The sequence below is a fragment of the Magnolia sinica genome, chromosome 10 (genome assembly GCF_029962835.1).
Source record: "Magnolia sinica isolate HGM2019 chromosome 10, MsV1, whole genome shotgun sequence".
Lineage (NCBI taxonomy): Eukaryota > Viridiplantae > Streptophyta > Magnoliopsida > Magnoliales > Magnoliaceae > Magnolia > Magnolia sinica.
Window position 1 is genome coordinate 7,697,103 of NC_080582.1, and position 13,663 is coordinate 7,710,765.

A 13,663-nucleotide genomic window follows, 5' to 3' on the forward strand; every position below is an offset into this window, starting at 1 on the left:
AGGATATAATTAGAAATAAATGCATTCAAGGGAACTTGATAGTACTACTAATAGGTAATAAGAACTGGGAAAGTAGACTTAGATGGTTTTGTCATGTACAACGGAGACCCCGAACCACACCGGTTAGAAGGAGAGTTTGTACAATTTGAAGGCTCTAAAAGGGCAAGGGGAAGGTCCAAAAGGACATGTTAGGAGGTAGTAAGAAAAAGCTTGACTATGGTCTAACTGAAGGTATGGCCCTTGATAGAGTGGAATGGCGGAATAGGATTCATGTAACTGACCCCAATTAATTGGGATAAGGCATAAATGATGAGATGATGATGATGATTAGATCCCACGATGTGATAATTCAACAGGTACTGACTATAGCTTTCCAAAATATAGTATAACTCTTGCAAAAATATATAGCATACCTCTTGCCTCTCAATGAACCCTTGTTGCTTGAGATCGTAAAGTTGAAAAGAAACTGCAGTAAGAAACATGTAGGTTGGCTTTTGTTCAATACACTTCAACTAAAAAATTTTCATTCAGCATATACTTGAATATACAGAAGTATGATAATGTGAGTCAGAGGAGAAGATAAAACGAAAAGACAAATAGAAGAAGGTTAACATTTATGTACAAAAAATGAACTACACCTAAAGAAACTTATCAAAGTTTCGTCAAGTACATAATCATATTCACCTCTATTCACTAATCTATATCAGTAGCTGGGAGAAATTAGTGATATGAGACTTAGAACACTTGGGTACAAAAATCATTCGGTTCATATATTGTTAAACACATGGAGGCTAAATATGGAGCCACAGCTTAAAATTTGTCTAATATCAGCATCAGCTGGAACATGTAGAGTCACAAACTCTGGAACCTGTAGAAATACAAACTGGGGTTGACATATTGGTAGTATTATTTATTTATTTCTTGAGTCACCAGATTGCTAGGCACTTCATAACATGGATTACTCCAAGCAGGGGAACAACGGTGTTATTGAACTAAAAATAGAGCAACAAGTAACTTCTCTTGATCTAATTTGATGTTGGCTTTTCTTGTAAGATTCAATTTTGAAATAAAAATCCATTGGCGGATTTTCATTAATTTACAAGGATTTTATTAAAAAAAAAAAGGTAACAAATTCATCGGAAGGATAACAAGGTCTCATATACAATAGCAGATAGATGCCCCGCGAAGGGCCAACTCCTCTCTATCCATGAGGGCAAATGAAATGTTTAGCCTCAAGGCAAGACGACAAATTTCATCAAGCACAGATGAGAGTATCAAGGCCAGGATTGATTTTTGATTGCCTGCTACAAGAAGATGGCCCATTAATGCCACATAACTTCTCTGAGGGCAAAAGCCACTTTAAAAGCATCTCTAGAGCCATGCAGACCAGAGAACATGAAAATGGTATTTCCTGTCAGCAGATAACATTCCACTTGGTTTGGGATTTCCTTTTGGTGAACCATCAAAATTAAATTTACACCACCAGGGAAACTGGTTGATAATTCACACGGTCTTTTTTTCTTTTCTTTTTCTTTTTCTTTTTTTCTTTTTTTTTTTTTGAAGGATAAATGGTCAAGATTTTAGCGGACTCTTTACATTTTTACAGAATAATGCATCAACTTGGCTATTCACCGGGCCAGGTGCCTGATTTTTTATTTTTTTATTACAAAAAATAACTGAGTCATACTCGACTGGGGTGCAGCCAAGTTCCAAGTTGATGTCAATCATTTGAGTTTTGTGGAAATAAGATCTATGCCAAAAATAAGTACAAAACTTACACTCAATCTTATCGTCAATTGGTGCGTTGGGATGGAAGACAGATAGGGCACGTGCAAACTCTTCAAAACCTAATATTCCATTGTGCTTCGTATCAAATAAGTCAAAGACCTACAAATTTTTAAGCATGAGGATATTCATCAAAAGAAGAGGGTTCAAATAAATTAGAAGCACATAATTTTTTAAGCAAACATTATGCAGTAAGACAAAATTTAAAGCATGTAGATTGTTGAATTTTTTAAAAAAATTATAGCCAACAGCTTAATACATTTAGTGACGAATAACTGGGAGAGGTAGCCAACGCTCAGCTGCATACTCACAGAATGGTAGAATGGCATGTCTCAACACTCACAGTCTACAAGCAAGCTAGAATAGAGTCTCAGAAGTCTTTTGTTTTGTTTTCTTTTTTCTTTTTTCTTTTTGAAAGGTAAAGAATTTTATTGAAAAAGACAAAAGAATACAACCACAGAAAAAGAGAACTACCAAAACAACCCCTAATCAGGGGCCCACTCCCGTAAAAATGAGAAAACCTTACCAATTGCTAGGGTTATAACTAGGGCTGCAACTAGGGTTCAGGTCAAATATGAAGTCAAACAAGAAAAGGAGAAGTCAGTCTTAGAAGCCAAATATGAAGAGTGATGAATGATAACCAGTGTTCGAAATATCGGTATCCTGCAATGTATCGCACCCTAGGGATACAGATACATATCGGTTATCGCACAGGATATATCGTTTGTATCGTGTAATTTATCGCACTTTTTGGTAAACATGGGGAAACATTGGGAAAATGGTTGAATTTTTCAATGAAACTTCAGGGATTATTTTAAAAAAAAACCTTAATACCCACTTTTAAATCATAAAATTTCAAAAAAGAAGTGCACATACCCTAAGCTATGCGTTGTTCAATTGAACTAAAACAACTATATTAAAAAATGATGCATAACATTTATAAATGTATCAAGACATGTATGACAACACAACCAATGCATTCAAAAGCAAAAGATATAGTAGAACACGTACATCATGGTGGGGCCTTAGTGAGTGTTACTCTAACGTGTGGGACCCACCTCGATGTACTTTTTGTATATCCATGCCATCTATCTATTTTCCCATCTCATTTTAAGGCATGATCCCAAACTTTAAGAAGATCTAAATCTCAGGTGGACCATACCACTAGAAACAATGATGAATGACCATTAAAAAGTTTTTATGGGCCACAAAAGTTATGGATCAAGATGATCTTTGTATTTTCCCTTAATCCAGGCAGCAAAAGTTTTGGTTCAAGATTATCTTTGTATTTACCCTTAATCCAAACCTTCTGTGGTGTGGTCCACTTGAGACTTAAAAAGGTCTCCTTTTTTGGATTGATGCCCTAAAATGATCTTCCAGAATGAATGGACGGATTAGATAAAACATATACATCAAGTGGACCCTACAAAGCCTGTGATAAGAGCGTTCGTCTTAAGCTAACCCCACGCAACATGAAAGGGATTGGCTTTGTACCACACATCAACAATGTGGCTGGTGTGTTGACATCACCAAGTTTTGTGGTTCCCATAATGAGGTATATGTTATATCCAAACCATCCATCCATTTGGCGAGCTCGTCATAAGGCTTGAGCCGAAAAATAAGACATATCCAAAGATCAAGTGGACCACACTGTAAAAAGTAGCGGGGGATTGAACATCTACCATTGAAACCCTTTTGGGGTCACAGAAGGTTTGGATCAATATGATAATTGTTTTTCCTCTCCGTCTAGGTCTGTGTGACCTTACAAACAGATTGGATGGAAAATAAACGTTATGGTGGGCCCTACGAATGTTTTAACAGTGAGAATCATTGTCCCCACTTATATTTTTGGTGTGGTCCACTTGAGCTTTGGATATTACTCATTTTTGGGCTCCTGCTCTAAAATGATCTTAGAAAATGGATGAACAGTGTGGATATAATAAATACATTATTTTGGGGGCCATTTTGATCTCCTTTGGACCGTTCGTACAAGTCGGAGCTCGAGAAGAGTCAGCACTCGTCTTCTTCGCACGACACGTACCCACATGCGTCCTATTCGTGCACAAGGATGTTGGGTGGGGCCCACCTCCATGTATTTGAGAAATCAACCCCATCCACTCTATTTTAGAGGACATTTTAGGACATTTGATAAAAAAGAATTAGGTTGATCCAAAACTCAAGTGGGCCACACGAGAGGAAACATATGAGATTCAGTGAGCACCGTTGAAATATTCTTCTGGCCATAAAAGTTTTGTATCGGGCTAATTTTTTCGTGTTTTCAATTCATCAGAGTGGTAATGACCTTATAAACGATTTGGATGACATATAAAAATCAGGGTGGAGCCCGGGAAGGTTTCAACGGTAGAAATTTATTTCCCCAATTTTCCCTCTCATGTGACCCGCTTGAGTTTTGAATCCACCTAATTTTTGGTTGCATGTTCTAAAATGACCTCAAAAAACGGATGGATGGAGTTGATTTCTCCAAAACATAGTGCTGGACCCCACCCAGCATCCTTGTGCAGGAATTTCATGCGAAAGGCTTTAGCAGGAAACCTGCGTCCGTCCATCACAGTTGTGGGCCGGCCCAACATAATGTATGTGTTGTATCCACACCATCCATCATTTTGGAGAGATCAATTTAGGGCATGAGCCAAGGAATGAGGCAAATCCAAAGCTCTAGTGGACCCACCACAAAAAATAGTGGGGATGGAATGCCCACCATTAAAACAAAAGGGGGCCACAGAAGTTTCCGATAAAGCTGATATTTATGTTTTCCCATCGTTCACGTCTGTGTTAACTTGTTAACAGGTTAGATCTCAAATAAACCTCATGATGGGCCTTAGGAAGGTTTCAACAGTGGGCATCACCGTCTCCACTTTTTTCTGTGGTGGGTTCCACTCGAGCTTTGGATATGCCTCATTTTTGTACCATGCACTAAAATGATCTCTCCAAATTGATGGACGGTGTGGATACAACACATACATCATGATGGGGCCCACAAAACTTGGTGACGTCACTTCAGTCGTGAATCTCACTACTCGAAGCTAATCCACTGCCATTTTCAAAAGATTAAAGGGTTCCGAGAGGACCGGAACCCTAAAATCTCTCCTAAAATCTCGTTTCTTCTCATTTAAACCCAAATCTTTAGGGTTTTTTTTTTCTTCAGATTTCTTGCCGAAATCTCCGGGCCAATTTGAATCTAGCTTCGTTGTGGATCAATCGATCGAGTGGCCCACACACCAATTTCTACTTTCGACAAGTACCAAAATCCAATAATATATGTGATATCACCAAAAATTATGCGATATCGTGTGATATATCGCACGATACTTCAAAATCTATATTAAAATAAAAAAATAAAAAATTCTGAGGGGTTTCAGATGGTTATCATGTCGCTGGCCAGCGATAACGATATTATCGGTCGATATTACGAACACTGATGATAGCTAGGTGTGTGACTAGGGTTTGGATCAACAATGGAGCAACCCAAGTTCAGGTTGGGTTGTCAAGGTCCCCGGGTTGGGTTATATGGTAGGAAAAAATCAAAACCGATTTCAAATCGGGTTGGGTGCAAGTTGAGCAAAATCATGATGGATAAGGTCAGGTCGGGAATTATCACATGCACTGAGATTGGGTTGGGTTGGGTTAGGTCGGTCAGGTTGGGTTGGGATACAGTTGAGTATAGAGGAATTTGGGTTGGGCACCTCGGGTTAGAATTGAGGTCAGGTGGGGTTGTGGCTTGGGTTCTCTTGCGGTTGGGTTGGGCACAGGTTGACCCTCAACTGACCCAATCTACCCGAGTTGCACCCCTAATGACAACCCCAGCTCTCTAGGAATAATTAATCATATTTAGGTTCCTCACATTCAATGGGCAAACCTAAGTGGTTAAGATCATCAAATCAGTGAAAACTTTTACCAATGCAACCACCATGGTGGGCTCATCACAATCAACCTTTGGATCACACTCGGGTCTCAGGCCACATCACAAGATGTCAAACAAATGTGCCATATGAAGTGTGTTTCATAATACTATCTGCAAACCACTGTACTAGTTAAGTGAATGATGGAAGCAAGATGAGGGACCAAGATGTGTGATGGGACTCTTAGGCAATAGCATGACTCATGTGGATCTAACATAAGTTGTATGGTACTACATTGAGGTGTCCTTCTCTCACGTTCATCAGGAAGCAAATTCTATGGCAGATTCTCCAGCCAAAGAAGGTGCCACCAGGGACACACTTCGTATTTGCTGAAATAAGATATGAAGGAGAGATTTTTATTTTTATTTTTCCCTTTCTGGTGTTAGGCTTGGATGCAGACATGCTGTTGGCCCTGTATTTGTACCGTGCTTTTCTTTTTTGTTCTTAATAAAACCTATCATTGTGCATAAAAAATAGCGGTGACTCTTGTTAAAGATTTATACTGCAGAGCTCTAAAAAAGACCGTCGAAGTCTTCCAGAGACTAAATTAAATGGCTTATCAACTCCCCGGTCTTGATGACCCTGTGAGATGAGAGTTTAATAATCACCTACTTACTGGTGAAAGAAGTGGATATCTAATGACTAATAACTGATTGGTTAGTCTACAAATATGAAAAATCATTAAAAAAAACTAAGCATAATCTATGGGATAGTAACCACAAGCATGATGCTCCTTGCAGAAGATAAGTTATTACTTACATAACTTTCAGTCATCAATTAACCAAAAAGTTCATCAATGGAACAACATAAAATACATCAAAAGAAAAGAAATCGGCAACTGCCCACATTTAAAATAAAAGGACAGCTAAGTTAAAAATTAAAAAAGGCATTTTTATGAAGTCGCATCATGTCGACACTTAAATGCATTGCATATTAGACAATCCTAAACATGGCTCATATATAGAAACAATTTTATGTTTGCATTTACCTATTGTAACCTTTTATTTTGTGAAACTTCTTTAACATATAAAAAGTTATTTCAGGTAAATATTCATTATTTATTTTGAGGATTCTTTCACAATTCACATGTTATTATATAAATAAACTAAAGCATAGCAGTTTATTATTTTATGAAGGAGTGACAAGGGAAAAAATATGGGGTTTTGACAAATAGAGCAACATGGGAATTCCCAATACTAGAATACAACATTAGACGGCACATACTCGATCAGCAAATAAGCTTTCCTTTTTGTTTGTCTTGAACAAGGCCAATTGGAACTCTTCCTGCAATGACAGAGTAGCAGGTCTGCTTATTTTTTGAAGAACATACAATATTGCACAAGAAAGAGAGTGGCATGTCTCTCAAGCCAAAAGAAGAAAGTACAATAAATCAGAGAAGATGGCACGCATCATGATGAAGAATTGGGAAAACCACGAATGGAATATCCATTTTACCTCTAGGTAGTGGCTACTTTTTTGAACTCATAACAAAGTCTTTGGAAAAATCTCAACATCATCCCCAAAATCACATCCTTTGGCTCCAAATGACTAAACATTTTTTTCAATGTAATTTGTTGAATACATGGATCGACTCAGTGTGATAAATATTGCCGAGATATTGAAAATCTCCCAATAATGTCGCAAAATACAATAAATGATACTACCGTGATATTGTCACAATAATTTGAAAATCTCGACAGATTTTAAAACATCAATTTTTTCCCCCAATATTACCATAATATGAACTAAAAACCTTAAAAAACCTGTTATATAAACACATATTTAAATTTTCCCTATAATATCCCAAGAACAACATCAAATTTTGAAAATATACCGAGAAATTTCCAGGCTGAGAAATTGTTAAGAATAAGAGCTGTCACTATGGTTGGACTGACATATAACATAGGAATCAAGATCAACTAATTATATCAGCTAGATCTTTTTTTCCCTGGTTCACAGCTAAAGGAAGGCTACCTTGTTAATCAGCCCGTCATCTATTACAGCACTGCTGATCTTCTTAAAAAGCTCATACAATGCTTCAATTTCACTTACGCTGACTGCAAAGAAAATAAAGCACAAATTATCATCAATGTTATATTAGAAATTGCTTTAGCGAGGTATCGAAAAAACATAAAACATTAATGAATTAAAGCAAGAAGAACATAGCTAGCCAAAGCAGTCACACTTGAAGCAGTTTCCCCTAAAAACAAAAACAAAAACCAAAAAAAAACAAAAGGAGGAGAAGAAGAAGATGATGTTTCACTTGAAGCAGAAATTTATGCTGCTTTGATTTCGGATGAAGCTAAGCAAATTCAAAGAGAGAAATTATAATAGCAACACAAACACACCACGCCAGTAGGCATGCTTAAATCTCATGCTTTGCAAGAAAAGAAAATTAAAAAAAAAAAAAAAATCTACTTCAAAAGAATAAGATGGGAAACAGCAAGTGCGATTTCTGCAACAATTAAGGGCATTACACACAATCACAGATCTAGCCAAATTAGAATGGATTGATAGAACTATATGATTAAAAGTCATCTTCACAGTTTCATACAACCACAGAAAGGCACCCTTTTTATACAACAAAAACTCTAGACAATGTCAAAAGATCAATCTACTACTCGTCCAAAAATAAAATTTCAGAAAAAATGTCGTAGAACATACACACTGTTTCCCTTGCGAGAACTTCAGGATCTTCAAGGCCCTTCGGCTGCTTATACAAATCGAGATCACAACACCTAAGCAGGAAAGCAAATAAATGCTTGAAGCCGTCTAGGCACTGCAACATGATATTCCCCACTCGTCAAAACATCCATACCTGCACGTATAGAAAAGACAACCATGCAGTAGTCAGAGCACTCTCAATGAGGCTACATAAAATAATCAGCCAGATGACACCTTGGTAGAGAGAAATTAGAAAGAACCTTTTGAGTATTTCGTGATTCAGCCGACCCAAGCCCAAATGCTAGGGACCATGGTAATGAAGGGCAAAACCAGAACGTTATCTGTTGGTGACAATAAAATGAAGATTATAACTGCCTGTGCTAGGAAAAAATGCCCTTTCAGATGCTTAGAGGTTTCCAAATGCCAGAAGAAAACTAAACTACATATATATATATATATATATATATATATATATATATATAATCAATTAAAAAAAACAAGAGATTTTCTTGCAACATAATGCCAAAGGGCAGGAAAAAGAGTCTAAAAGAGAATGACTGGTAAGCAGTAGAAATTCTATCCTGTCCCTCTCCTCCTATTGCATGAAAGTAAACAAAATGCAGTTAAACTTTCATCATAAGAGTGTATCAATGATTGTTTACTTAAATACCCAAACTATGTGCCATCATCTCAAGACATAATTCATAAAAATGGAAGGTTTCAAAGAAGGCATGGTCAGCAACCTTCTCACATTGAGTTAATTAGGAATCTCAATGAGAACTTTGACAATATAAATACTAGTTGGTGGCCTCTGAGATTGATGAACCCTTTCTTTTTATAGGTTAACAAACCCTTTATGGACCCTCCCGATTCTTCCTAATTGATAATTGAAAATGAGATGTAGAAAAAGAGTAAGAACTAAGAAAAGACTTTCTAACCTCAAAAATATGAGCGAAAGGAACTTAACTAAGAAAATTGTCATTATAATAATAGCACTGCCACGGATATATGGGGTCAGCTTTACTAACCCTGTTTCACTTCGAAATAGGAATTTCTCATGAGTGCTGGGCAAAAGTTCAATCATGGGAGCCTACCCGACATTAATCTTTCTTTATCTGGGTTCAGTACCACTAGCAAATCATTAACACGCCAGGTTTCATATGGAATTTATAAAGTAATTAAAGAATTAGATGTTTTCCTTTCTTAAGATGAATCCTCAACATCTGAAGTTGTATTGTTGTTTTTAATGCTTTCCTTAGTAAATAATAACTACCTCTCAAGATTATTTTTTTCCTAAGGGTGCTTCTCAAGAAAATTAATGAAGGAAATTGATAACTACAACACCCTAATTGATTGGTGCACCCACTTTTCATCTTTTAAATAAAAATATTTCCCAAAATGGAAAATGGGTGCTGGCACATAGAAAGTACGGGTGTAAATAAAGAGTAGAACAGATGGCCAAGGTTTTGGCTGGATGCCTAGATTGGGGATTCTCAATTGGCAACATCCTTACCTTATAATCTTTAGTTTTAAACAAAGAGTCTAGAGTTGTAGAATATTATGAAATTTAAGTGGATCAACTGTTTGGAATGTAGATCTCCTTAGAAACGTAAATTACAAGTCGTGTGAGTTTGCCGCATTCATGGGCATCCTTCATAATGTCAGCATTGACGGACTGTATCATGATGCTAAGTGTTGGTAGTGTGCAGCTAACAGTCAGCTCTCGACCACATCTGCCTTCTGCAAATTTTGTCAGATGGGCAGTGGAGAAACGTGTCTTTGATGTGATAGCGGGTTGGACTGCCAGTCGGCTTTCTGATCGAGGAAAGCAGATTTGTCCAATGTTCCCATGTGCAATCCTGGGGGTTTATGTATGGAGAGAAACTTAGGGTATTTGAAGCTCTTCTCTTACTTCCATTAAGATTTCCATTGTTTCTTTGGTTATGGGTTCGTTTCTTAATCTCCCTGAGTTCAATGGGGTATCTTTTTGATAAATAGAGAAGGGATTGGGAAGCAATTGTTTATTAGTTCTTGCACAAGATGGGGTCTGGGAGCCCCCTTGTGAGGCTTGTTATCCTGTGTTACATGTTTTGGGGTGACGATATGGTCACTTGTCACTGTTGCCCGTTCGTTTTTCTGCTTTGTTGTTCAATGAATCAGTCAAAATAATAATAATTAAAAAAAAAAAAAAAGAAGAAGAAGAAGAAGAAGAAGAAAGAAAGAAAGAAAGGAAAAGTACAGGTGTAAAATGGCAGCTCCCTAATTAGGACATAAAAGAGCAAAAACAAAACAACATAAAACTCCAAAAAGACTGAATCATCCAAGTAATACACATAAAGAATAACCTAAGTATTCTTATCGATGACCGAAATTGTCACCCATGATGCCGTATGACTCACAATTCAACTTTCTTTTTTCCTTTTTCCAGAACAAAGTGGGTGAACCACATAATTAATCTGAGAACTCTAGCTCAGACAAGAAGAAGCACTTCCCAACCAGATCAACCATGTAACAAGCTCCCAAATCTTGTGATGGTTATTAGTGGAAAACCCAGTGCAATAGCATTTAACTTAAGATCGTCCCAAAGTTACATCTTAAATACAGCCACCTCCCATTGCATATACCTGTAACATTAAATTAAGTTCTACACAACCAGTTGAGACAACCACCTCAGCTATATGATTTTTCAGGAAGGGAACTTCTAGATCTATTTAATCCCATCAATGATAGATAGTGTTTCACTATATACATCCTGAAATGAAGAATTACAATGTACTCCAGTGGAGTATGTTATGTCATATGCATCATCAGTCCACTGTACATGTCACATATCTGTGTGCTAATTCAGACCATCCAAACCATGGGGCGATTGTGGATGGAGAATGGCCCTATAATCACACTGTGTGCTTATTCATCATCATCATCATTTAAGCCTTATCCCAACCAATTGGGATCGGCTACATGAATCCTTTTCCGCCAAATCACACTGTTCTGATTACCTTAACCATCTGAATTTACCTGTTGAATGTGGATTGTTGACCATTTTCTTTCCAACCATCCATTTGACAACCTCCAATCAGATGCTTAGTATACCATATGATTATTGTATTCTTGGAACAACAAGATTGCACCCCATGACTTGGACGATCTGGATCCCCTACATATATACCATACATCAACAGCCTGTGTTGTATGGTATAACCACTTGCCACTATATATCCTCTATATGGTTGTCCATCCTGATTCCACCATCAATTTCTAATTTTGCTATTGGAAACGATTTGGGTGCTCAGGAGAATGGATATCTTTTCTACTGAAGGTGCACATGGCATCATTTGGTGCAGGACTTAATTGATCTTTCTCCACACCACTCGAACAGTATCAAATATGTTTCCACTCAAAATGCACTCTTTTTTTATCATGGGACTTCTGTTGCCCCTAACATGCACCATGGAGACGTGAAATTGCTACCTATATGACCTGAGAAGAGTAATCCTTGCCACCAACAAGTTGTGTATTTTCAACCTCAGAAACCCTAGTAGACATCCAGATGAAATTCTTCATAATAAAATATCAGCTCCAACAGAATCAACTTTACATCCAGAGCTTGCTAGGTTGCACCAGCAATTCCTGTTTTCTACTGCATTCGAATACAGATACTCTGTTTCCAAGACCTACACACAGGCTCGCCTTCCTCTAATCAAAGGGATCATATGATCCTTCGCCAGTTGGCCCAAGGATAAGAGTTCCTTACAAGCAGGGCCCACACTTCAAATATCCAAACCATTGATCTGACGATGTTTCATAGATAGAGCTCTTGCAAAGCGATCCATCTAATCTTTCTGACCTTTTCATTCAACCTAATCTAACCTGTTGCCACACTTTCTTAACAATCTAATATCAGTATGCTGATCAGAGGGTTAGGAGACACTAAGGAGGAAGATCACATCCATCCAATCTATGATCTTTCATTCATTGAAATTTTGTTGTGGACTGACTGCATTTTTTATCTACTAACAATCCTATTTACGATTGCTGACCAATGGGCTAGGGCTCTTCCGAAAGGAAGAGTTAAACAGGATGGCCCATCAATGGTGGGGCCGATCAGCTCGATGGTCCAGATCGTCAAACCACAGTCACAAATTATACAAAATCTGTGCCTGATCCTTCCCACCATATTGCTCTTTCAGACCCTAAAATTCAAATTTTTCATTTTTTTTCTTTTTACAATTAACAGGTTCCAATATTCTTTCAACTAATTAGCATAAACAAAAACAATCCAATCATCAGCCTCACGTGGAGCAAACATACACCGTTAAAAACCATCCAAACAAAATCCCAACCGTCTGTTTTCAAATCCGTCCAAGCATTCCATGCTCAGATCTCAATAGAAACCGAGAGTTTTCAAAAAAAAAAAAAAAAACATAATTCGTAAAAAAAATATTAAAAGAAGTACAACGGTCCGATCTGAATTTTTTTACTGAAAACCAAATGAGGAATCAAACGGTCGAGATCGTACTCCTGAAAGCTCGTTGGCCTTTTAATAGGAGAATTACGGAAAAAGATCCATCGAACTTGAGAAATTAGGGTTTGAGAATTGAGATGAAGAAAACAGAAGAAGCGAGAAAAAGAGAGGAACACAGATTAACATGTTTCGCAGAGAGGTTGATAGCTTACCTGAGTAGAAGAGAAAGGGGGTGTCGAGATTCTGTATGTCTCGCAGTCTATGCCTATGTGATTTATTTCCGTCTTCAGGGTTGTCGATGATTGCGTTAGAAAAGGTACAAAGGAAGGAGAATCAAGCACCGGGATGACATATCTCTAAATGGACGTAGATTACGGTGTGCGTTTGACACAGCTCAGTAAATGGTTGCAACTCATCCACCCTACACGTGGCTGTGTAAAGAACGGTCAGAATTGTCCACGCCGTTGGCCCAGTGGCTGGTGTAGCGCCCCGGACACGCGGATTAGCTACTGAACTCGACAGTAGCGAGTCTTGCTACTGAAGTGACGTCACCACGTTATGTGGGCCCGACCATGATGTACGTGTTGCATCTACACCGTCCATCATTTGGAGAGATCATTATAGAGAATGAGCCAAAGAATGAGGCAGATCAAAAGCTAAAGTGGATCCCACCACAGAAAACAGTGAGGATTGAACGCCTACCATTAAAAACTTCTTTGGGCCATAGGAGTTTTCGATCAAGCTGATATTTGTATTTTCGCTTATTCCATGTCTGTGTTAACTTATAAAAAGGTTTGATCTCAAATAAACATCATGGTGGGCCTAAAAA

General features: G+C 37.7%; 1 protein-coding gene across 1 annotated transcript in view; it reads right to left on the reverse strand.

Moving 5' to 3' along the window:
* Positions 1–13,180, reverse strand: part of LOC131257899 (calcineurin B-like protein 3) — a 29,456-nt gene extending 16,276 nt beyond the window's left edge. Inside the window, exons 1-7 of the mRNA XM_058258828.1 lie at positions 13,047–13,180; positions 8,630–8,710; positions 8,370–8,523; positions 7,680–7,762; positions 6,930–6,989; positions 1,779–1,887; positions 414–466 (exon numbers count right to left, since the gene is read on the reverse strand). Coding sequence (XP_058114811.1) covers positions 414–466; positions 1,779–1,887; positions 6,930–6,989; positions 7,680–7,762; positions 8,370–8,493 — 429 coding nt within the window. The 5' untranslated portion in view covers positions 8,494–8,523; positions 8,630–8,710; positions 13,047–13,180. The remainder of the gene's footprint in view (positions 1–413; positions 467–1,778; positions 1,888–6,929; positions 6,990–7,679; positions 7,763–8,369; positions 8,524–8,629; positions 8,711–13,046) is intronic.
* Between the last annotated feature and the right edge of the window lie 483 nt (positions 13,181–13,663).